Source organism: Micromys minutus (genome assembly GCF_963924665.1).
Source record: "Micromys minutus genome assembly, chromosome: 20".
In the NCBI taxonomy this organism is placed as follows: Eukaryota; Metazoa; Chordata; class Mammalia; order Rodentia; family Muridae; genus Micromys; species Micromys minutus.
In genome coordinates, this window is record NC_137955.1 from 52502415 (window position 1) to 52526273 (window position 23859).

At 45.3% G+C, this 23859-nt stretch overlaps 1 protein-coding gene across 3 annotated transcripts; it reads left to right on the forward strand.

Annotated features, from left to right (window-relative positions):
* Positions 1-47: 47 nt before the first annotated feature.
* Positions 48-21160, forward strand: BRD9 (bromodomain containing 9). Of its 3 annotated transcripts, none has more exons than XM_080933627.1 (16): positions 48-178; positions 711-925; positions 1148-1280; positions 2376-2436; positions 2761-2905; positions 4087-4197; positions 4759-4934; positions 6772-6904; positions 9652-9727; positions 10786-10881; positions 12891-13023; positions 13575-13686; positions 15984-16022; positions 16876-16978; positions 18404-18571; positions 20544-21160. In XM_080933627.1, the coding sequence occupies exons 1-16, from the start codon at positions 127-129 to the stop codon at positions 20642-20644; spliced, it is 1854 nt and encodes a 617-aa protein (XP_080789753.1). In that variant the 5' UTR covers positions 48-126; the 3' UTR covers positions 20645-21160. The 3 variants fall into 3 exon arrangements, with proteins under 3 accessions (XP_080789753.1, XP_080789754.1, XP_080789755.1); XM_080933628.1 differs by having other exon boundaries at positions 4819-4934; positions 20544-21159; XM_080933629.1 differs by having other exon boundaries at positions 4822-4934; positions 20544-21159.
* The last annotated feature ends 2699 nt before the right edge of the window (positions 21161-23859 follow it).

A 23859-nucleotide genomic window follows, 5' to 3' on the forward strand; every position in this document is an offset into this window, starting at 1 on the left:
GCCGCGCGCTGCGCACCGCCCCACCCTGACCCGGAAGCACTCGGCGGTGGCGAAGGAGCCACTTCCGACTGGCGCAGGTCGGGCTACAGACAGCCACTTCTCACCGGATCCCGTGCTACCTCAGCCATGGGCAAGAAGCACAAGAAGCACAAGGCGGAATGGCGCTCATCGTACGAAGGTGCGGAGCCCACGGGCAGGATCTAGGTTGCCGGTACTGGCGGGAGAAGGCGTTCCAGGGGAAGGGCGTGGTCTACGCTGGGCGGGATGGTGTAGGAGGTGCCTGAGGCGGGCGGGGTCCCCTGAGAAGGAGGGGCTTACCGCCAGGTCCTGGACAGTCGTAGGAGGGGGCGGTGTTTGGCCTGAGAAAGGACATCTCCTGGGATCTGGCCAAAGGCTTTTTGGGTTCTGTAGCCACTATGTACCACCTGTCTGGCACCAGGAAGACCCACAGCAAAAAGAGGGCTTCCGTGAAAGAATTGGTGTCTTGGGTTTCAGGTCGGGTTGTTGTACTTGCTTCTGGTAGGAAGGACCCTCAGAATATCCTCAGTGGTGATTTTGTGGTTTGAAAGAGAGGACTGAACACAATTCTGTCAGTTTGAGATAACATCTTTCCCAATGGTTTTGACAATTCCCTGCCATCTAGATTCACCCACAGGGGTGCAGTCTTTCCACTCAGCATTTTGCAAGTTTGACCTATGGTCTGTGTGCAGATTATACAGACACACCACTGGAGAAGCCTCTGAAGCTGGTGCTTAAGGTGGGAGGAAGTGAAGTGACAGAGCTCTCAGGATCTGGCCACGACTCCAGCTACTATGATGACCGGTCAGACCATGAGCGGGAGAGACACAGAGAAAAGAAGAAGAAAAAGAAGAAAAAGTCTGAGAAAGAAAAGCACCTTGATGAGGAGGAAAGGAGGAAGCGGAAGGTAAAGGTTCAGTGGCCTAAGATGGGGCCCTAATCATGTCTGGTCATACTTGGGTCAATGCTGAAGTCTTGGGCTTTGAGGGCATCTTCAGGCGATGCTTGCCAAGTTTCAGGAATGGATATTCTTCCCAGTCTGGGGAAGGCAGGAGAGGTTGCAGGGCCTGCAATACCAACCTAAAAGAGTTCTGGATGTTCTGTGCCCTCTGTTCTTTGATACTTACAGGAAGAGAAGAAACGGAAGCGGGAGAAGGAGCACTGTGACTCAGAGGGGGAGGCTGATGCCTTTGACCCTGGGAAGAAGGTAGAGGTGGAGCCACCCCCAGACCGACCAGTGAGAGCCTGCCGAACACAGCCAGGCAAGACCCTGTCCCTGCACTGAGTTTCCTACCTTGTCTATAGTATGGTCATCTAGTTGTTGGGGATATTTTGCAAGTTAAAAATGGGTAAATTCTCTTGAAGACTGGTAAAACAGACACATGGGTGCCAGAGACCAACCATACGAGTCCTGCATACTGTATTTTTATTTGGCTGGTTTTTTTTTTTTTTTTTTTTTTTTTGTTGTTTTTATTTTCTTGAAACAGGGCTTCTTTGTGTTGCCCTGTCTGTCCTTGAACTCAGAAATCTACCTGCCTCTGCCTCCTGAGTGTGGGATTAAAGTAGTGTGCCACTACTGCCCAGTTCATCTACAGTATTTTTAATCTGGTTAAAGTTTATCTTTTTTTTTTTTTTTTTTATCTGCTTTACTATTTCAAACAGCACACCATCAGGTTAGTGTCCCTATATTCCTCACATAAGAAACACATATATCATGGAAACATGGGTACTCTCCCTTGGGAAGAAGAGACCCCAACACAGGCTCTCATGGTAGATCTGAGTTACTTAAAGTGACCTTAAGATCGCTTGTTGGAAGCTAGAGGTCTTTGGTAAGTTTCTGATCTGGGCAGCTCCTGCCAGGGATAACATTTCAACTGGAATCTCAGTCTTGGCTCTTGGATTTCCTGGCTCCCAGCCTTCTTGTATAGGACTCCAGGGATTCTGTGTTTAGGCAAGAATGTCTCTTCCCACATGGAGAGAGACTGGGGTGTCTGAGTTTTGGAACTTAGATTATCAGGAAAGCTAATGCTAGAATCAGTTATCACGCGACTGTGATGGCTTACAAAAGAAACATTCATTTCTCCTCAGACTGGGTGGTGATTTTTCTCTTTAGAATGTCATCCTTTGACTGTAGATTTGACCATCCCTGAGCTGGAAAAGCATGATAGGTTTTGAGATATGCCATGTATCCCTTTTCCAACCTGCCTGTGATGGGAGCTGTGCCCAAGTTCTCAATTCTTGTTTGGGCTTCAAATGCTGGGAAGTTCCACATGCAGATGAATATGGAGCTTTCTAATGAAGGAAATGAAGTCTTGCTGTTTGATTTTTATTCCCTTGCTTTCTGTTTATAAACTCAGCCGAGAATGAGAGCACCCCCATCCAGAGGCTTCTGGAGCACTTCCTCCGCCAGCTACAGAGGTAACCCCGTGTCCACCTGTCATCTAGCAGGGTGTGGGCAGCTTGGGTGCAGGTCTTTAGGGACGGGGAACTTGTGTGCTACATTCCTCCTCTTCTCTCCCATCTGAAGTCAGTGCTGCCTCCAGAGGACTGCCTGTCATGGGCAGAGCTGGGATAATGTCATTTTCATTGTATGTAAAATATACATGTTTCTTCACTGAAGTTTTAAGAGGCACATTTAAAATTTAGCCACTTATATAAATCTTTGGATTGTAAAACTTTTTACGTCACTTAGAAATTTAGGCTTTAGAGTTTCTTTTACTTCAAAGCTATTTTTGTTTTCAGAAAAGATCCTCATGGGTTTTTTGCTTTTCCTGTTACGGATGCAATTGCTCCTGGGTATTCAATGATAATAAAACATCCGATGGACTTTGGCACGATGAAAGACAAGATTGTAGCTAATGAATATAAATCAGTCACAGAATTTAAGGTAAATGAGTTTTACTTTCCGAAATAATGTTTGTAAAGCTATGTGTGGGGGCGAGTGTGTGTGCATAGTCATGCATGTGGGTGTGCTTGTGCCCTCTCACATACTGAACACTGTATCTCAAGCCATTTTTACTTGATTTTTTAAATCACTTTTACAGATGTGTTTATTTTGTTTTGCCTGCATGTGTGTATGTGTACCACATGTATGTGTGGTGCCTTTGAAGGTCAGAAGAAGACACTGGCTCTTCTTGAACTGTGTTATATATAATTGTGAGCCACTATGTCAGTGCTGTGGAACCAAACCTGAGTCCTCTGCAAGAGCAACAAGAAGTTCCTAACTGCCAAGCTGTGTCTTTAGCCCTCTCGGGTAGTTTTTTGTTGCAAGTGTTTACAGAGGATTATTCTGGGTAGGTGACTATTTGCTGGTGTCAAGGGAAACAGGTGCTTGTCAGCAGAGAACTGGAAGCTGGATTGGATGCCCTGTGCTGCTATGAAGGTGTTCCTTTCTTCTGTTGATGTCTCTGTCCTGGCATAGACAGGACTTGTTTCTGTGGACAGCAATGTGTCCGATTTGACTTAGTTTGAAAGTGGGTGTTTTTAGAAGCATGTTTTCCCCTAATTCTTAGTTTTTCCTGTACTAAAGTACTTTCATATTTGTGACTTTTAGAACTTTTGCGTCTCTTGGTTGCTTTGCTTTTAGTCCTTTGCTTCTTGACTTGGGCTCTGTGAGTTACAAATTACTTCATAGCTTGGCAGGCAGGAAAAGTGAGTGCGTGATGATAGAACAGTGTTTGGGAAGAAACATCACATTTTTGTCCTTAGTGTTGGAAAAGTTTGATTTTCTGTTTTTCATGTAAGATGGTTATGTCCATGTTCCTACAAGATAGGAAGAAAGACTGAGGAGACAAGGGATCTTAGAATATTTGTACAATCTCTCTCAAAATCTACATGTTAATATACCAAGGAAATTGGAGACTTTGATCAGCTTTTTACTGGAAAATTCCTCATGCATATAAAAACCCATGGAGTATTATTGAAAATCTCTCTTGAGTCATTAAAAAAAAATCAATCTTCTCAAGTATGTTTTTTGCTGAATTTCATTCCTTCTCTTTGGCATCATTTGACAAGAATGGAGAACTTTGCTATTAATTATGTGGCAAATTACTTGTTTCTTTTTCTTAGGCAGATTTCAAATTAATGTGTGATAATGCGATGACGTACAATAGACCAGACACCGTGTACTACAAATTAGCCAAGAAGATCCTGCACGCGGGCTTTAAGATGATGAGCAAAGTAAGAAACCCACTAGAGCAATGGCACTGAGCCGAAGTCTTCTAACTCTCTGTGCCTAACAGGCTCACAATGAATGACACGCTTCATCCATCCGTCACACCCAGGTGCCGACCCCTGCTCTAGACTGCCCAGGCACTGCCCCTGTCTTCACACAGCTTAGAGGTGCCGTGATATGGGGCTGATGAAAAATTCTGATTTATGTTCAGTCTTGCTGGATCACAGCCATCCTTGTGGTTTTTGCTTTGTGGGGCAGCCTCACTGACCCTTGGCACTATAAGCTTATCCTTTGGCCATTCCAAGTAGCTTCCTAGATCTATACTGTAAGCCAGGCTATATGAGCCACATATTGGCAAGGGATTCTTGCTGGGCTCCACCATTCCCTCACCACCATCTCTGGGCCATACCTTGAATGCTGAGCCCTCGCAACCATTCCCGCTGCAGCGTCTGGGAAGGTGGCGATTAGGCCAGGTGAGGCCGTGGCCATCCCATGCCATCCCATCGTCACGGCTCCGTGGCTGAGGGAGAGGTAAAGTCCTGCTGCTCTGTCCTTTCTGATTCTAGGAGCGGCTGTTAGCTTTGAAGCGCAGCATGTCGTTTATGCAGGACATGGATTTCTCTCAGCAGGCAGCTCTCTTGGGCAGTGAAGACCCAGCAGTTGAGGAACCTGTACCTGAGGTTGTCCCAGTGCAAGTAGAAACTACCAAGAAATCCAAAAAGCCGAGTAGAGAAGTTATCAGGTAAGGCTCTGAGGCAGGTGATTGCTTGTGGAGCTGCTGGCTACAAGCAGGACTGCAATGCTTTGCCCAAGCAAGGGCAAAGGGAACCTGTGGAGCATCTCAGCCTGGATGGAGGAGCATGGTCTCTAAGGATTCTTAGATTCCACGAAGCCCCTTGGTATAGCCCAGGGGCCTTGAACTGGATGCCTTCCTGGCACTGGAACTGGAGAGGGAAGTGGCCACCCTGTTCTGCTTGCCCTAAGAGTGAAGTGATTGTATCACAAAGGTGATAATAGCCTATCACCTGTGTATGTTTGCAGACTCTGGATCCTGCAGGGCAGTTCTGTGGGGTAAGATAGCCACTCATCACATGCTCTCATGCTACTATCACAACACCTCATGCTGTTGATAAATGTGAGATGCAAGAGGACCTAGACCACCCTCGTATGTGCCAGCCACTTGCCCTGGGAGCCACAGGCCCATGAAGTTATCCCTGCAGTGCATCTTGCTAGCTTGTTACTGTGTAAAATATGTCTGCTTGCTAATATTCATCTTTTTAGTATGTGCCTTCCATACATACCACCTGTTAATGCCTGTACCTGTGCAGAACACAGTTGCAGTAAGTCCACTCTAGTCACCAGCACTTGTGAAATGGTGACTGTAAGCTGATTTATGTAGTGCTAAAGGGAGATGGATAGCCTGGGGTTGAGCATAGCTCCCTGATGTTCCTGTCCATCAGGCCACAGCTAATTTAAGGGACCTTCAGAGAACTTTATCTATATTCCACACCAGAGGGTCACAAAGTGCCCCTTTGTCTCACGGATGCTGAGTACTGAGATAGAATTGATGTTACCCCTTTAGTAGCAGACCCCAAGGAGCATTTAAGCAGTCACAGGAAGTTGGAGCACCAAGTGGTTTCTTTCCTATCACTATCCAGCACGTGGCTGCTCTGACTGTGGTTTGAACTCATTGGGTGACTCATCTGAGTGGCTCAGAATGAAATGACGAATACCATATAAGTGATGGATGGGAAGTCTTAGCTATATTTGTTGTGTGTCCCTCTCTTTGGGTTGGTGACCAACCTGTGGCCTGGGATCATATGAGGTTGAGAGAAAGCTGCCTTTTCCTAAGGCAGGTTCCCTCAGCAGACAGCTCTTTCTGGTGCACTGCCCATTGTCCTTTCTAGGGACACCTGGACATCTGTTCCCTTAGGTCCCTTCAGGCCCTACAAGTTGCCTCAGATTTCCATAGTTTCTAGCTAGTAGCCTTGTCCCTAAAATTCTGCCCCCATCTGTGGGTTCCACTGCTTTTAGATAGAGTGGATAGTTGTTTTCTGAATTCTCAGACTTGAGAGTCCGTCAAGTACTACAGATCATGTGCACCTGTCAGTGCCATTGCTGTGCAGCTCTGATGAGGGACACCTTCATCCTGTGCTGGACTTTCAGGGAGCAACTGTAGCTGTTATCGGGCCATCCCCTGGTTGCAACATCTCTTATGCCAGGGCAGAGAGGAGCCTGTGTGCCTGATTCTATGATCTACAGGGGATAGGCTACTCCCACAGTGCCTGCACTTATCACTTTGAATCTGAACTATTCCTCCATGGGAAGCCCAGGGCTTCTGAAGTTCACCCCAAATGTGACACTCTGCACAGAGGGGACTGTGTCACGTTTCCTTTCATACCTATGCAGTTTCTGCCACCTTTTCTGTTTGTAAGAAGACTTAAGGTTTTGTCATGATTAGCACATGTAGAAATGCTATAAGAAGTGGAAGGATTAAACTCCACCCAGTGCTCGCTCTGTAATGGGACTGTTCATAAAAGCTGGGACCTGTGATGACACTTGGTTTTCATGCCTTACAGCTGCATGTTTGAGCCTGAAGGGAATGCCTGCAGCCTGACAGACAGCACAGCAGAGGAGCATGTGCTAGCCCTGGTAGAGCACGCAGCTGATGAGGCTCGGGACAGGATTAACCGGTTTCTCCCAGGTGGCAAGGTAGTATCTGTGACCCTCCCCTGAGGGCCATACCACTTGGCCTCAGACACTCAAGTCTTTGCACCAGGTACCACCATCAAGTGTATTAATTAGGGTCTGGCCAGAGAACCTTGGGTCCCAGGGGTTCAAGGCCAGAGTCAGATCAGCTCTTTGGTTGTCTTGGTCTTATTTCCTCAGAAGGGTCTGAGATCACTATGCTGGCAGGACAACCATGAACTTGGAATATGGTATGTCCCCACCTTATCCAGCTTGGGCCGGGGCCACTTCTGACACAATGATCCTATTGCTTTAAAAGGCCCTGATAGCCAGGATTTCCTACCAGTAAAGCCTACTTCATAGTAAGTGTTCACAGGGGTGATGTAAGCATTCCACCTCTTTGTTGATCTGTGGCTCTCTCCTTTTTGTGAGACATTTATGGTTTATTGCTGCATGTCTTAATGCAGCTGTCTACAATCTCAGCCATGGCAGAGGGATTCACCCATCTATTTCCTGCTTCGCTGTAGAGCAGGGTGTTACCCACTCTTAGGGCACCTTTTCTAGTACAGGTTGGTCTGGTGCATGTTAAGTTGAGCCTCCACTAAACCTGATATAATCTAAATCTTACTATTTCAGTGTGAGGTCCATCGTAACAGTAATTAGGATTTTACATTCCTTGTCATATCAAGTCTTCAAAATGTGCATTTCATTCAGAATACTAAAAATTGCAATGACAACATTTTGGACCTTCCAATTACAGGAAATACCTTAAGCTAGTTAAAGGTATGACTCTGTAGTACAGCTCTTGCCTAACCCATGTAAGGCTACATGTTCACTTTTTAGCATTGCAAAAGTCCAGGGTTAAACAGAAATCCATAAATACCTTAAAGTTAGTTTTGCCTGTTTGCTTCTGTAAATATGCCCATTAGAAAGCTCAGCATCGGCTGTATGGCTTGCAGGCAGTTCTGTGGGCAGGCAGCATTGTCCTATGCTCCTGCTGTGTTCCACCCCTGCAATCAGCTGTTTCTCTGGAGAGCCTGGTTCCTTGAGTGATAAACCTTATTTAGAAAAGGATATTGTCTTAGTTAGGGTTTCTGTTGCTGTAATGAAACACCATGATCATAAAGCGAGTTGGGGAGGAAAGGATTTATTTGGCTTGTACTTCCTTATCACTGTTCATCTTCAAAGGAAGTCAGGGCAGGAACTCAAAACAGGATAGACCTGATGCAGAGGCAATAGAGGGGTGCTTTTGGTTAGGGTTTTAATGCTGTGAATGGACACCATGACCAAGGCAACTCTTACAAGGACAACATTAATTGGGGCTGGCTTTCAGGTTCAGAGGTTCAGTCCATTATCATCAAGGCAGGAGCATGGCAGTGTCCAGTCATTCATTGTGCAGCAGGAGCTGAGAGTTCTACATCCTTATCCGAATTTTGCTAGGAGAAGACTGGCTTCCAGACAGCTAGGATGAGGGTCTTAAAGCCTACAGTGACACACCTACAAGGTCACATCTACTCCAATAAGGCCACACCTTCCTGGGCCAAGCTTTTAAAAACCAACACACTCCCCATGGCTTGTTCAGTCTGGTTTCTTATAAAAACTTAGATAAAGCCCCAGCTACCATGGGCTGAGTCCTCCCACAGTGACGCTGTAAGAAAATGCCTTATAGCTGGATCTTTTTGGTTTGGTTTGGCTTTTTGGAGGCAGGATTTCTGTGTGTAGCCTTGGCTATTCTGTAACTAGGTCTGTTGACCGGGCTAGCCTCGAACTCTTGGAGCTCAGCCTGCCTCTGTCTCCCTTTAGTCCCTATAGCTGGGTCTAAAGGCCTGTGCTACCACCTTCTGGCTATAGCTGGATTTTACAGAGTTGTTGTTTTCAATTGAGGTTCCCTTATTTCAGTTAACAATAGCTTGTGTCAAGTTGACACAAAACTAATCATGGCAGGTATGCATGTGGTGGGTAAAACATTGTCAGAGGCAGGAAATGTATCTTTATATATACACAGTGTAATTATATTGATAACTGTGTCTGTGTATACTGAAATCTTTGCTGCCTGGTGAAACTTCCTGTTCCCTCTAATATCTCAGGCTACTTTACAGCTTTTTTTCAGTGTATAGCAGTGCACTGAGAAGCCTGGCCCTAGTGCCCTGGGTGTATTGTTGCTGCCCTCTCTCCAGGATCTGCCACCTCTCCTGCCTCTGCCCTACCTGTCATGCTGCTCTCTGACATTCGCCCAAGGGCATCCACAATCACAAGAGCTCACTCTTCCTGCATTTGGCCAATTTTCCAAACACCTCATCTGCACATGCACACCTTCCACACCCTGGCATACTGTCCTTGCATAAGACTGCAGGTGACTGGAAGTGCTTAGGCCTTTTGTGGTAGGTTTTTAGTGGAATCATGTTCCTGACCACTGTAGAGTGGTGTGACGATTCCACCCAGCTGGCATTCTTCATCTCATTTTGTTCTGGCCTATGGATGGTTTTAAATATTTGCTTCTGGGTCACAGCTTTTATTTCAGAAGCTCTTTGGAAGGGGTCATGTGCTTCAGCAGTGCTTTGACCATGTAATACATGTAGGTATCCTCAGTCATAATCAGATATATTTAATCAAGAGCAACTGGCCTCAGTCACAAGCATGTGACTGGGCATATGAGAGGGAATCTCTGGTACTTTCTCATGGAGAAATTGGTTGAGATGTGATTAGCATGTCACGTGTCACTAGTAGATGTTACTACTGCGGGATGACACTTGGGTGCTACTTCCTTGCAGATGGGGTACCTGAAGAAGCTTGGAGATGGAAGTCTGCTTTACAGTGTGGTGAATGCAACTGAGCCCGATGCTGATGGTGGGTACACTCTGCAGGCCTCAATTCCTGTATGTTGTCCTCTGAATTGTGCACATGCTCTGAGGTGCAGAATAGGTATCATGCATTTACGTGTCACCACTACTGGTAATGAGCTACAGAACAGTTGCCTGGCTTCCATGTGCACAGTGGAGCCTGTGTTACACAAGGAGCTAGGATGTCATCAGGCCTTTATTGGGTTTCTCAGCTTGGTGATAAATTCTTAAGGGCTGAATGTCATTGATAATGAAGGAAGGTTTTGTCTCTTGGGTTCTGCCAGCACTCCTTCCTCATGGGCCATATGCTGACCTGAACACTTGAAGCTCAGAAATATTCTGAGAGGAAGACTGGATGATCATGTCAGGGCGTGTCTTAGTTGGAAACATGAATACCATCAGTGCAGCAGCATGAAGGGTATTTCATGTTTTGGAGCATCTTGAGAAAGTAGCAGCTGTGCCTGCTAATGACTCCCTGGGATTGCAGCATGCCTACAGACACACTTGGAGAGGGTGGGACATGGTGGGTGTCTCTTCCTGCTTTACCTGAGTCTCTCCCACACAGGTGGGCATCTCCCTCAGCTCTTCAGCTTCTAATAATTCTTGTACAGCTCCCTCTGTCATCAGAGTTGTTTCATCTTTTCTAGTGTGTACAGGATGGACACTCCAATTTTAACTGTTAGTGGAAACAGATTTCTGTGGTCTTCAGGAGAACCTAAGTGCACTTGCCCATCTAGGCTAGAAATTCAGTGTAGAAAGTGAGGTTCCTGTCAGGAGTAGAGAAATGATGTGCGTGTGAAAACCAGTCAGCAGTTGTGTAGCCAGATGAGCATATGGAGGATGAGGATGCCCAACAAGTGTTAACCTTAGCATGCAGTGCTGAGTGAGCAGTTTGCAAAGGTGAAGGTATTGCTGGCATGATAGCCCCAGACATGATATTATGTGTATGTGTGTACATTGTAGCATAAATGCTCCACCCCTCCATGTCTGAGGAGCTATAGAGAAGTTGCTCATTACTTCAGTCAAGTCCTACTGATGGTTTCCGCTTTCCTGTATCTTCTACAGAGGAGGAGACACACCCTGTGGACCTGAGTTCACTGTCTAGCAAGTTGCTCCCAGGTTTTACAACATTGGGTTTCAAAGATGAAAGAAGAAATAAAGGTAAGTGCAGTGACTGATGGGAGCTCTCAAACTAAGGGTGGCTTGGCTGGTAGTGGAGATGTAAAATTGCCTGTTCCTCCTCCATGATTTTCTTCATGAGTTTAGTTAGTTAATTAATGTTCCAAATACTGTCCCCCTCCTGGTCCCCCCATTACAGAGGCCCTCCTCTTCCTCCCTCCCCTTCCCTCTGAGAGGTTGTTACTCCCCCCCCCCCCATCTCCCTACCCTGGTGCATCAAATCTGCAGGATTCAGATTTTTAAGACAAACAAAGTTTAGATCCATTAAAGTAGGTGGATTAAAGTCATACTTGTTGGAGAGTTCCTGCTTTGCATTCTTTTCCCCCACTGAAGGTGAGTTCAGACTGTGCTCACATGCTTCCTCTCACAGGCTGCCATTCCCTCCCTCCACAGGAAGCCTTAGTTCAGGATTCTGCTGGTTCTTATGGAGGGCTTCATCTCTTACATCAGACTTAATCTTAACCATTTGCCCGGTGATGCTGCTGCCTGGCAGCCGGGAGACCTAGACAGGGTGGTTGTGAGTGGCAGCATGGTCTGAGCGAGGGGCAGGTACATTTATAATGGGTCTTATAGCGTGTTTGGAGTGTGTGGTTGTACATATGTGGTAATATGCATGCTTGTGTGCTTATAGGGTTTGTTTTGGCCAATCATATGTTTTAGTGCCTATGTGTGTGGGAAGGCTTGCTTTGGTGTGTGCATATCTATATGTGCACAGGTGTGCACTTTAGGACTGAAGAACATTCAAGCTGATGCTTCTTTGTAGAGCTGAAAGAAATACCACTTCCTTCCTTTTGGAGGCACAATAGTCATCCTGGTCTGAACCTAGATGTGCTTTGATGACATTTTACTGCTTGTCTGTAGCTATTCTGTCCTGAGTCACTTTTTCTGTGTCATTGCTCCTTTTCTTCTTTGTTGCTTCCTATTTCCCTAGCCTTTACTGTGACTCTGGAGAACCAGCTCAAGATCACCATAAGCGTTGACCATGCTTCCTATCTCCTCAGTCATGCACAACATCTCCTTTTCTGGTATTTCCTCTTGGTACAGCCTCACTAGACAGCATTTTCCTTTTGGAATTATATTTTCTACATCTCTGAGTATTAGAGACTGTACTGATTGGTTTTGTGTGTCATTGTTAGTGATCATTGGATAGGGCCCAGCTCAGTAGTGATTATATGGGTGGTGCCATCCCTGGGCTGGTGATCCTGAGTTCTGTAAAATGCAAGCTGAGCAAACCATGTGAAGCAGGCCAATAAGCAGCATTCCTCCATGGTCTCTGCCTCCAGGTTCCTACTCTGCATGAGTTCTTGTTCTGACTTCCTCCTGTAATGGCCTATGATCTGGAAGTAAGCCAAAAAAAAAAAAAAAAAAAAAAAAAAAAAAAAAAAAAGATTAAAAAAACCCTTTCCCTCCAAATTGTGTTTTGGTCATGGTGTTTCATCACAGAAATTGAAACCCAAACTAAGACAAAGACCAACCTGCATTTGGACCTTCTGTGATGTGTGATCTACCCACATCTTCCCCCATCTCAACCCCTCCCTTGATAGTGTTCACACTTTGCATTTCAGATGTTGTTTGTGTTTGGTTCTCAGCTCAGCAGTTCTGTTTCCAGGAAGCATTGATTACAGTGCAGTGATTGCATCTGTTACCCAACAGGAGAGAGAAGGAATGCTGTAGCAGAGTGCAAGACATGGCATTCCTGCCACCATAGAGGATGTCAGTAGAGGTTGAGAAACATTGAGCCATGTAGACATAACCTGGTTTATTGTTATAACCCTGGACAAGAGTGTATCCAGTGTGAAATGGGGTGCTGAGTGGGTATTGCAGTTACCCATGGGTGGTTTCTGCTGCTGTGTTTGTGCTAAAACAGGAAGGAAAAAGGAAGAGTCAGGCATGGGCTGAGGCTGTGATCACCGGGAAGGAAAAATGGCTGTGGCCATGCTGGGTGTGCATTGAGCATGACTCTGACCTGGCCTCTGCTTCCTTCTGTTTAGTCACATTCCTCTCCAGTGCCAGCACTGCACTTTCAATGCAGAACAACTCTGTGTTTGGGGACCTGAAGTCAGATGAGATGGAGCTTCTGTATTCTGCCTATGGAGATGAGACTGGTGTGCAGTGTGCACTGAGGTAAGCCAGGTCACACACATATGTGAGATCTGTTCCTCGGTGAGCAGCTTGGCCCTGCTGAGATCTCTGGGAAGTACAGCCCTGGCAGTAAAATGGTGTCAAGCACAAACTCCAGTACTATTTGCCATTGTCCACACCTCTGCTTTACATCTACCTACCTTGCAGTTTTGCACAATTTGAAGAAGGCAGTGATCCAGGCTGTAGCATAAACATACGTGTGTTTAGCAAACAGTCTACTTACAAGTTCTTTTTCACAGTTGTTTTGAGATGTATTTCCTAGTGACTGTTATTCAGCTGGAGCCACAGTAATCAAGTTCCGACACCAAGGCCTCGCTGTGCTGAAAGCTGAAGATTTGACAGTCTGGTTTAATACAGACACTATCTTCTCTCCTGTCTTCGTGTTATTGCCTTTTGTTTTTTCTTTAATTTTCCTACAGATCTTATTAATTTTTTTATTTTATTTTTTGCCATGAACCACTTTGAAAATTGCAAGTCTTGAAATTGGAACATGATGCTTTTTCAGTGCCTTCCATCACACAGTTCCCTTCTAGCCTGCAGGAATTTGTGAAGGATGCTGGAAGCTACAGCAGGAAGATGGTAGATGACCTCCTGGACCAAATCACAGGTGGCGATCACTCAAGGATGATCTTCCAGCTGAAGCAGGTGGGATTTGCAGTTGATGAACCCTTTTAGGCACAGGCTCTGGTTCTGTGCTTGGGGCTGCTGCTGTGCAGAGAGCCCATCCGGCCCACTAGAGTCCAGGGAGACTTGACTCTTGAGGTCATTGCTGGCTGTTCTTGGCTCATTGAGCTTTAAAAGTTCTGCTTTTAAGAGCTGTCTTTTTAATTGATGCCCATGTTCCTTTCACTGACGACATCATTATTCCTCCTGAAGAGTGTGCTGTTTTCCTAACATCACAGATGTGAAGGCTGAGCTCTTCTCAGCTCTTGTATGTCTTTACCTTTGAAACTTATTTTCTCTTGACAAGGTCTAGTTGGGCTTTTCTTTCTACCCTAACAAAAACTAACATTAATTGTTTCTAAAGAAATATCTGTGGCTCTTTGTGTCTTTACTTTCTGTTTGTGATGTCTGTCAGGATTGACACTAGGCCTGATACACTGTGGCCTGAGGTCAGTTCAGACCCACAGTATATATATTTACAAGCCAAAAATGTGTTTGTGTTCAAATCAGTTAGGCGTGTATAATGTGTTCTTGCTGGACAGTGATTGTAGGATTATTATTCAAGTACTAGGGATCAAATACAGGGCTTTTTACATTCTAGACAAGTAAGTGTTCTACCACTGAAGTACACTCCAGTCCAAGGATAAGTAGGTTGTGTGTGTGTGTGCGTGTGTGTGTGTGTGTGTGTGTGTGTGTGTGTGTGTGTGTGTGTGTGTGTGTGGTGCATATGGACACCAGAGGTCAATTGCAGATATTGTTCCTCAGGTAAGGGTCTCACTGATCTGGAGTTAGCTGGGTGGGCTAGGCTGGCTGACTCCATCTCTCCATCTCCCCAGTGCTGGAACTACAAGTGTACACATAGCCAGCATTTCTGTGGGTGTTCTAGGGATCCAACTCAGGTCCTCATGCTTGTGGAGCAAGTACTTTACCAACTGAGCTATTTTTCAAGTCCCAAAGATTTTGTTGTATTAATTTGAAGAGCATTGGTCTTTATTTTGCCAGGAAATTGTTACTTGTGATCTTTGGTCTAGGACAGCCATCACTCCAAGGCTGCGTGACCATAATGCTAATGAGTGCCATCACTGGGTCTCTTCTCATGGCCAAAGTTTTCTAGGGCATCTCTGTTCTGGCCAGGTGGAGTTCAAAAGTATCTGTCCACACTAGCTCTGAGACTGTTTTAGTCCATGGCTTTCATGGCTCCTGTTCTGTTTGCCACCTTTTACTTGTGTTTCTTTCCAGGCTATTTATTTAAAGCTTTTTTTTTTTTTTTTTTTTTTTTTAACTACTTTATAGATATGCAATGCCTGGTGTACATGAAAAGGAGGAGGAAACCTTTTGAGAATCAGTTCTCCCACTGTGGGTTCCAGGGCTGAGCTCAAGTTGTCAGGCTTGAGCAGCAAGTGCTTTTACCCAAAGAGGTATCTTGCTGGTCCAGCATATATCATTTTTACCCATACTTTGTCTGGTATTGGCAAGAAATTGCTCCCTGTGGCCCTGTAGTGAGACTGTGCTGTTGGTAAATTCTGAATTGTCTAAGGGTGATTTCTATCATTAGGGTTGAATGATTTTACGTACTCAGCAGCAGTTAAAAATGACACTGAGTACTCAAGATATAATGCTAAAGGAACCATCTGCAAGGAACAGATGGTAAAATAAAGGCCATGTTTCTAATTAAAAGTTGGTGAAAATAATTGCATAAGTGAATCTCAGAAACACTGGGACCAAATTTATGGATGTGGAAGTACACTCTGAATGACCCTTTTTTGAGGAATGTGCACAGAAGTAGGCTGTTTTTAAGGTCATGCTCTTACCAGTGCACAGGATGAAGGTACATGTAGTTTATCCCACTTCAGCCATGGAGTAGATGTCACTACTGCCTCCATCATACAACATCCCATCTCAGGTACTTGGTCATGTTCCAGGCTAAACAACCAGGCCTGTTTTTCTCAGGCTGCCCATTTTGGTTTGTTTTAAGCATTATCTCTGATGTAAATTTGGAGATCTTCTTACCCATGTCCTCCTTCACCCCAACCCCAGCATGGTATTTGAGTACTTGGCTGATACAGGATAAGTTGACTAGTCATGGTCTACCTTGACTGCCACCTGCAAAGAGTCTTAAAAAACAAAACAAAACAAAAAAACCTGCTTCAACCATCACTGTAGTGAGGCTTTAATGAGCAAAACCCTAGGCAATGAAAAACCACTATTAGTGTAATGTGAATGAATTACTCTAATATAAAATTACATTGGAAAAACATGTTTCCTATCTTATATTTCAGAGGAGGAGCATCCCCATGAGACCTGCAGATGAGATGAAGGTGGGTTTCCCAGTTATATGAATAGAAGATCAGCTTTGGGGTTTGTGTGGTGGTGGTCATTAGCCATTGTAGTGAGTGGCTGGACGGCCTCCTGCCTGTTCTGGCTGGATTTCTAATGAGGGACTTCATTGCTCTTCCCTCATCTACATATGGTGGTGACCTGAACAGAGGGCTGTAATCTTTTAAGCTTAAAAACAAGTTCAAAGCAGTCAGCTAGGCACTGTCCTCACAGAGGTGGAGACCCCTTTCCCTGTGTGACTGGACATGGTTGGCAGCACTATAGGCTTGTGCTGTAATGTTTTCCCACTGGACAGCAGTGACCTGTATACCTGAGGTGATCAATCACAGGGTTCAGTCTCAGATTACAGGGAATGCTGTAAGGCCTCAGTATGGTAATGTGACCAGAAGTGGGCAGCAAGAACTCCAAAGGCCTGGGGAAGTATAGTATCATCCTTTCTGAGAGAGAAAGCTTTGGTTTTGGAATCTGCTGTATTGTTCCGAAAATGTTGTCATGGGCCTTTGAGTTCTCTGTGTCTACTTGGCTTCCTTGTGGCCTACCTCCCATATTCCCATAGTGCTAATGATTTCCCTAAGAAGTTAGCAAAAGTTTTCCCTCCTAGTAGAGAGGAAAGCTGCCAGAGGTGTGTTGACCTGAGTAGGTCTCTGGACATGGAGTTGTTCGTCCATTAATAAGCTTAGATCTTATGTTCCTTGGGGTGCAGTCACTAGACCAGTGTTTATTCATGTCACTTACTGAGAAGTGGCCTCAACTTTAGCACATCCTGTTGACTTACATAGTTGGCTTTAGCTGACACTTGTGCTGTCTGTTAGTTGGTGTTTTTTTCTTCTGCAGGTTGGGGACCCACTGGGAGACAGTGGTGGCCCTGTTCTGGACTTCATGTCAATGAAACAGTATCCTGATGTCTCCCTGGATGTGTCCATGCTCAGCTCTCTCGGTGAGGCATCCCTGGTACAATTGTATGTGGCTTCTCACATGGACTCCATCTCTCCCTATAATGTGAGATGTCATAAGAAAGCATCATTTGGTTTATCTGTGTTTCATGGGCTGCCCTGGCAAATAACACAACCAAGGAGAACCTGTGGGGACTCAGACCTCACCACTAGTCAGAACTAGAAACACCCTGGGGCTGTGGTTAAGGCCTAACAGTACCCTCAGCATATGGGATCTGCAGTACAGTGAATAAGCCCTAGGCACTCTTCAGTGCTCTGCGCGATAATTCTGTCTCAGTCATTTGTACCCTTTGACCCCATGGTTTGGGACATGTTCTCTTGCTGCTTTATAGGTTCATTTATAGGTGTCAGAGTTTATATCCTGGGTGCTGAGTTGGGTGATTCTTTGAATTGTGGCACCTATACTCTGAGGCCAGAATGTTTTGGACTTTATAGGCCATTCTCAGGTCTTGCTGGGAATGGGCCACAAACACTTCTTTTTTTTTAAAAAAAAAATGTTTGTTTTGTTTATTTTTGAGACAATATAATTAATGTTTCTCCCTTCCCTTTCCTCTCTTTAAATCCTCTCATTTACTGCCCCCTCCCCCATTCTCCTTTGAGTTCATGGCCTCTTTGCTAACCTTTTATATGTAGTAAATATGTATGTACATGTATCTATATAATCCCAAGTGTAACCTGTTCAGTCCATGTAATGTTAACTTCTATGCATGTATGTATTTAGGGCTGATCATTTGGCATTGAACAACCAGTTGGTGTTTTCCTTAGTTTCCTATAGTTCTTTATGTAGGGGTGAGGCCTCGTGGGCTTTTCCCTCTCTGTGTTGGCATGACCATTGGCGTTGTCCTTGTTCAGCTCGTGTTTAGGCAGCCTTGTTGGTGAGATTGAATCTAGTTTCTGATATTAGGAGACAGTCTCCCAGCAAACTCTGTGATCCTCTGGCTCTTATACCCTTTCCACCTTTTCTTCTATAAGGTTCTTGATGTCACTCTTAATACCCAGAGGCCCTCTGGCTAGGCAGTGTTCTGTTCACAGTTGATGGTAGTGCTTTGCTGAGATAAGTCAACACTGGGCTCTAGTTCCTTGTTTGGAAGCTGGATGGAGATCCAGCTCAGTGAACTTATTTGTGTGCACTATATATGTTCTCTGTTTAAGGCAGGAGCCCAGTATCAGAGACGTACTTCCTGTTCACAGAGTTGTTGTCTGTGGTGTTGGTGGATTGTGGGGCTGAGATTCAACATAGCACTGCTTGAGTGAAAGACACTGGGTCTGCTTCTTTCTCTACTATCAACCATGAACTGTCATTATGTCCCTCTGCTGTGAACTCCATCAGCAGTGACCTTTCAGAACAGTTGTGCTGTGTCTCTAGTCTGTGCTGTGTTTACCTGAGTTACATCATTTTTGTCACCTAGGGAAAGTGAAGAAGGAGTTGGACCATGAGGATAGCCACTTGAACTTGGATGAGACAGCCAGGCTCCTGCAGGACTTACATGAAGCACAAGCAGAGCGAGGAGGCTCCCGGCCATCTTCCAACCTCAGCTCTCTGTCCACTGCCTCTGAGAGGGAGCAGCATCCTCCAGGTAAGAGCCTCACACAGCTTAGTAGTGGCAGCCTGCACTGAGTGGGGATCAGGCCCACAGGGCCAAGATGGTAGCCTTGGCACTCTCTTGTGCATCCCTGGGGGTCAGGATATTTGTTGTGATTATAGATTTGTTAACATCTGCCCTTTGCCATTCCATGTTTTATTTCTTGACTGTATTAACCAGTATAGTGTTCATATTCTATTGGGAGAACATTAATTATCCCTCACAAGGGTTTCCATGTTTAAGGAGAGATGAGCCACACCACTGACACTCTGAGTATCCAGCCATGTGTTGGGTCTCAGATGCTGGCTCTGTAGCTCCTTAAAAACACTTAAGTTTTCTGAGTAAGTCAGTGCTGTTTCCCCAGACAGCATTGACAACAGTTCTGCCCAAGTATAGCTCAGTGACCCAGTGAGTTTATGGGAGTTACTTATAACATAGGCAAGTTGTTCCCCTTTCTCATCTTCCATGATGTTCCTTAAGCCTTGGTGTAAGCGATATGATTATTTTTCTCCACCTATGACTGAGCATGGGACCACCATGACACATCAGCAGTCCTTTGTTCTTAAGAACTAAGATTGTAGCAGTGGTGCTGTATGTGCTCAAACACCAGTGTCTCAAAAGCAGATTGGCAAGCATCTCCTATGCATTTAGCACAACAGTTGTAGTTACTTCCCTACTGAGGCTAGTAGGGAAGTTTAGAGGGTTATTATTGTAGGGAGTCTGGTGGTGGTAGACTGTCACAGCACTACATCTTTATCTATAAGCAGCAGGGCTGGAAGACAGAGGCACTGGGCCTGGCATGGGCTTTTGAAACCTCAACCCCCAGTGACATACCTCCTCCAACAGTGCCATACTTCTTAATCCTTTGCAAACAGTTCCACTAAATGAGGAGCACATATTCAAATATATGAACCTATGTGCACCATTCTCATACTGACAGGGTCCATAATCAAGCAGCTACGCAGAGCTGTTGACGGCAAGATGCATCCAGCAAAGCATGTGATCTGGAGAGAATTGCTCATCTCTACTATAAGCTTAGCCTTTCCTTTGAAATTTTATCACTTATGTCTTCTGTAAACTGTTGCTCTGCTTTAAAGCTTTCCAGCAGTTCACTGACAGAACATTTGACTTTCTGTTAGTTCTTTTCCTTGTGAACTCTGGTTTGACACAAATCACAAATCTGACCCTCTTTGCTGTTGAGTGACCTAGACAAAGTCTTTTGTTTGCTTTTCCTTTTTCTCATTTCCTCTTGATTGCTTTTGCACTTTAAAATTTACATGCTAACATAAGTCATTTATATTTAGCAGAGCCTCCTCTTCCCATATGGGTCACATCCTATCATGGGACTCAGCAAAGCTATTACAGTCCCACATCAACCCTAAGATCTCTGCTTGGCCAACCTCATAACATTCCTAGAGCACCTTGCTATTTATTTAGTCTGGTGACTGAACCAAACACTGCCTCTTTCATCCTAGTTTCTTCAGTAATGTCTGCCTTTTCTCTGTGGTCTTCCAGTCCCTGATATTTGAGGGAACCTCAGCTCAAGATAACCAAGTCTGCCTACTACATGGAATGAGTCAGGCCTTTAGGAACTACTTGGCCTAGTCTCCACTGCCTTCAGGAACCACTTTCCCTAGCCTCCACTGCCATTTGTTCTCTTTTGACCTTACATACATCCTGAAGCATTCTGTGTACAGGATGAATCCTGATCTCATCAAAGGAAGCCTGGTTGCAGCTGCCCAAAGAAAAACTAGAGTTTTTATGATCACCTCATGATCAGGGTATCAAGCAAAGTAGAGGCCAAGGAGGTTGCAGACATCCCTGATTCAGATTGGGGTGTGAATGCACCTCCTTCTGGTGCCAGGGAGGACATTAGTCCTTGTAGAAATCAGTCACAGGTGTTGGTTTCATGAGCTTTGCAGTTCTGTTTGGTATGCTTAAATGCCCTGTTCTTTCAAATTTACAGGAAGTCCTTCTCGCCTTAGTGTTGGGGAGCAACCGGATGTCACCCATGACCCTTATGAGTTCCTTCAGTCTCCAGAACCTGCAGCTCCTGCCAAGAACTAACTTGTGGGTTTTCCAGATGTTTTATTTTATTTTTCTACATTTTATTTGATACAGTTTTTGTCACAAGACAGAAACTTTTGTCTCGTCCTCTCTGGCATGTAGCAGCCTGAGGAAGATTGTGGCTTGTCTGTACTGTCATGTCTGCAGCAGAGGCCCAGTAGCACCGAATGGTGTTCAGTAAGTTCTGAGCAGTGGCAATAGAACATAAACAGGTTGCAATCAGATGGCTCAACTCTGTCTCCTAAGTACCAGAAGCCAAGCCTGTTTATTATGACGTGCACATAGTCATTGTACATGAGTTTTGCACAGCCTTCCTGCAGTTCTCAAAGGGGAGCCTGCAGAACAGCCTTCAGAGAGTACCGTCTGTTTTCTGTTTGGTCACTGAGCCAGAGGATGGAGTTGTCTCCCTGACAAATAATGAACCACCCCCACCTTTTAGAATGAAGTATTCCCAGTCATAAAATGTTTCAAAACTGGATGTATTTTCTGAGTACCTGTTTGTATTTGTAAAATACATGAACACAGGGCCTAATAAAGAGATACTTAAGGTGGTAACTCTTGTCTGATCATCCTGTCTGCTTTGAAGGTTGAGACACCTGTTGTATCCTGTAGACCAGCTGGGCATCTTGCTCCTTATCTGGAATCAAAAAAGCAAAGAAGACCCCACTTTCACAGTTCAACTGCAAGTGGAAGTTCAGTTTTGAGGGGAGAAGGGCTGTGGCTAGAGGGGTACAGTAGGTGACAAGCTTGGCACAGGCAAGCAGGGTAGGAAGCAACAGTGGTCTATGGAAGTCTTTGAGATTTGCCAGTCATTGGCAAAGGACAGAACATCTCACAACTGGATAAAGTGTTAGTAAGTGATTGCAGTTATGTCTGGTCTGAGCCAGGAGCAGCACTCAGGAAAGACTGCCTGTTTCCTGGGACTACTACATCTTGATCTTGAAACTACCATTTCGGGCTAATTTAGCTCTGAGCCAGTGCCCCAACTGGGAGTCTGAAAAGGCTGATTCTGGGACTGCGACATCATGGAGATGCACCATGCTGCACCAGCCTCCAGGAGGTTCTCAAGCCTAGGCAATTATGCAGCATGTCTGAGTGGCAACCTCCTAGGAACACAGCTTTTCTTCAGTGCCTGTTTTTCACTGCTACACTGCCCTAGGTCTTCTACACATAGTCAAGGTGACCTCACTGTGATGAGCTAGAATGGGAGCCTGGGCCAGCAGAGGGCATTTGGGCCGTGATCTTGGGGGTCCATGTCTTGTGATCCCCATAGTAGGATGGCGATACATGAGTCTTGGGAGATGCTGTTGCTTCTTGGCCCTCAGCCTGAGGTATATAGGCACACAGGCTGTTTTTGACAGTTGGTCTTCCAGCTACCATTTCAGAAAAAAGAAAAGCTTTACCCAGTGTCTGCACTGTTGAAAGACCTTGTATCGTTGATTTGGTGAGATTAGCTGCATAAACTTAAACCATTTTCCATTTAAATTATATAATTCATTTGATACATTTTATTATTATGCAGCCACTACGCCAATTACAGAATATCACTTTGAAAAGAAACCCCATACTCACTGAGGTCACCAGTTAATTCTCTGGGTTTTCCAATTCTGGGAAACCTTAGTAGGAATTCGTGTTGCCTTTCACTGTTGCATCTTGGAGGCCAGCCTCACTTAGGTGACTTCCTCTCACCAGATACTAGCCTTGGCCACTGTTCAATACTGGGTACTAGGGAGGCCCTGGGAGCCAGATATTTTCTAGCCAAACCAGAAACACACAACAGCTGATTGGGTAAGGTACAGGCTTGAATCTTCAACCTCACTGTCTGGATGTCACCCATGGGTTTGTCCAGTACCCGCTTGTCACTCCCGGGAAACTACCAACATCTCAGGAAAGGAAGCGGTGAGGTCAAGATGTAAGATCGTTGAAGCCCACTTTTCATCTCTTTTAGACTGGAATGTATGTATATTGCAGGTCAAAGGAGAAGCATATGTGCAGGTAAAGGTGTATGTAGGCATGTGTTTGCAGGTGAGGATTACACAGGTGGGGGTATGTACCACTGTGCATGTATAGATGAGTGTGTGAATGTAAAATATATGTGTAGGTGTACAATTGAAGTGTGCACATAGGTGGGATGTATAGGTGAAGATGTGCAGTCACCCTTATGACAGAGTGACTGTCTCAAAATCGTCAGAAGGAAAGAAGAGTCAAGCAGTACTGGTGTCGCCTTTTGCTCTAACAGGAGGACCAGCCACTGCTGACCTTAGTGAACACCAGCCAGACTCTGAGGTTCAGCAGGAGGCAGCAGTTTTCATTAAGAATGAGCAAGTTTTACCAAGACTACTCATATCTGGCCCTGCAGAGATATCATAAATACCTGGAGGGATACTGAGAACCACACAGCAACAATGTGAGGGGAGATGCATTCTGGGAGGCTTGCTGTCACCCGTTAGGAGTCCAGCAACACATGTAGGGCCTAGGCCATGAATCACTTCCCCCCATTCCCAGCCCCACACTGTCCTGAACAGATTGTGAATCCCAACATACCATGCTGCCCTCCCCTCCCGTCATACCCTACTGTGCCTCTCTGCCCAGTGTCTTCAGTACGTTTCACTCTCTTAATCACACGCTCCATGTACACTCTGGACAGCAGATTCTGGTTAGACCGTAGACCCTGGACTTTGTGGGCACCTGGCAGCAGAGCCGCTATTACAGCATCCTGCCTGCAGGTGGCTTTCTAGTGCTGCATGCCACCATAGGGACTGTGTTATCCTGTCTCAGTCCCAGGGGTGCCTCATCAGTTAGCCCACTCTGGGAGCATACACATCATCTTGGAAGCCCACAAACAGGGATTTCTTAAGCTAAAATTTGAGACATTGGGGGGGGGGGAACTTCAGTAGTATTGTATTTGGAAATTCTCAGGAGAGAATGGGGCTTCATCAACTCACCACTCAGCATCCATAGTCTAGTATTACTGGGCTGTCCAGACCATGGCCACCAGAGAAGAGCAGTCTGCAGGGTAGTTTGTCAGCTTAGAGTTTTATGTTTTTCTATGAAGCATGTGCACCTCAGCTTCTACAACAAAACATCTTGGAGATCAAGTGTGAAGAGATTGGAGTTGGCAGCACTTATCAGAGAGGCCCATACACAAGCTGATGGCCTTCGCTTAATAGATTGCAATAGTTTTCTAGTTAAAACTCCATAATGCCAAATCAGTC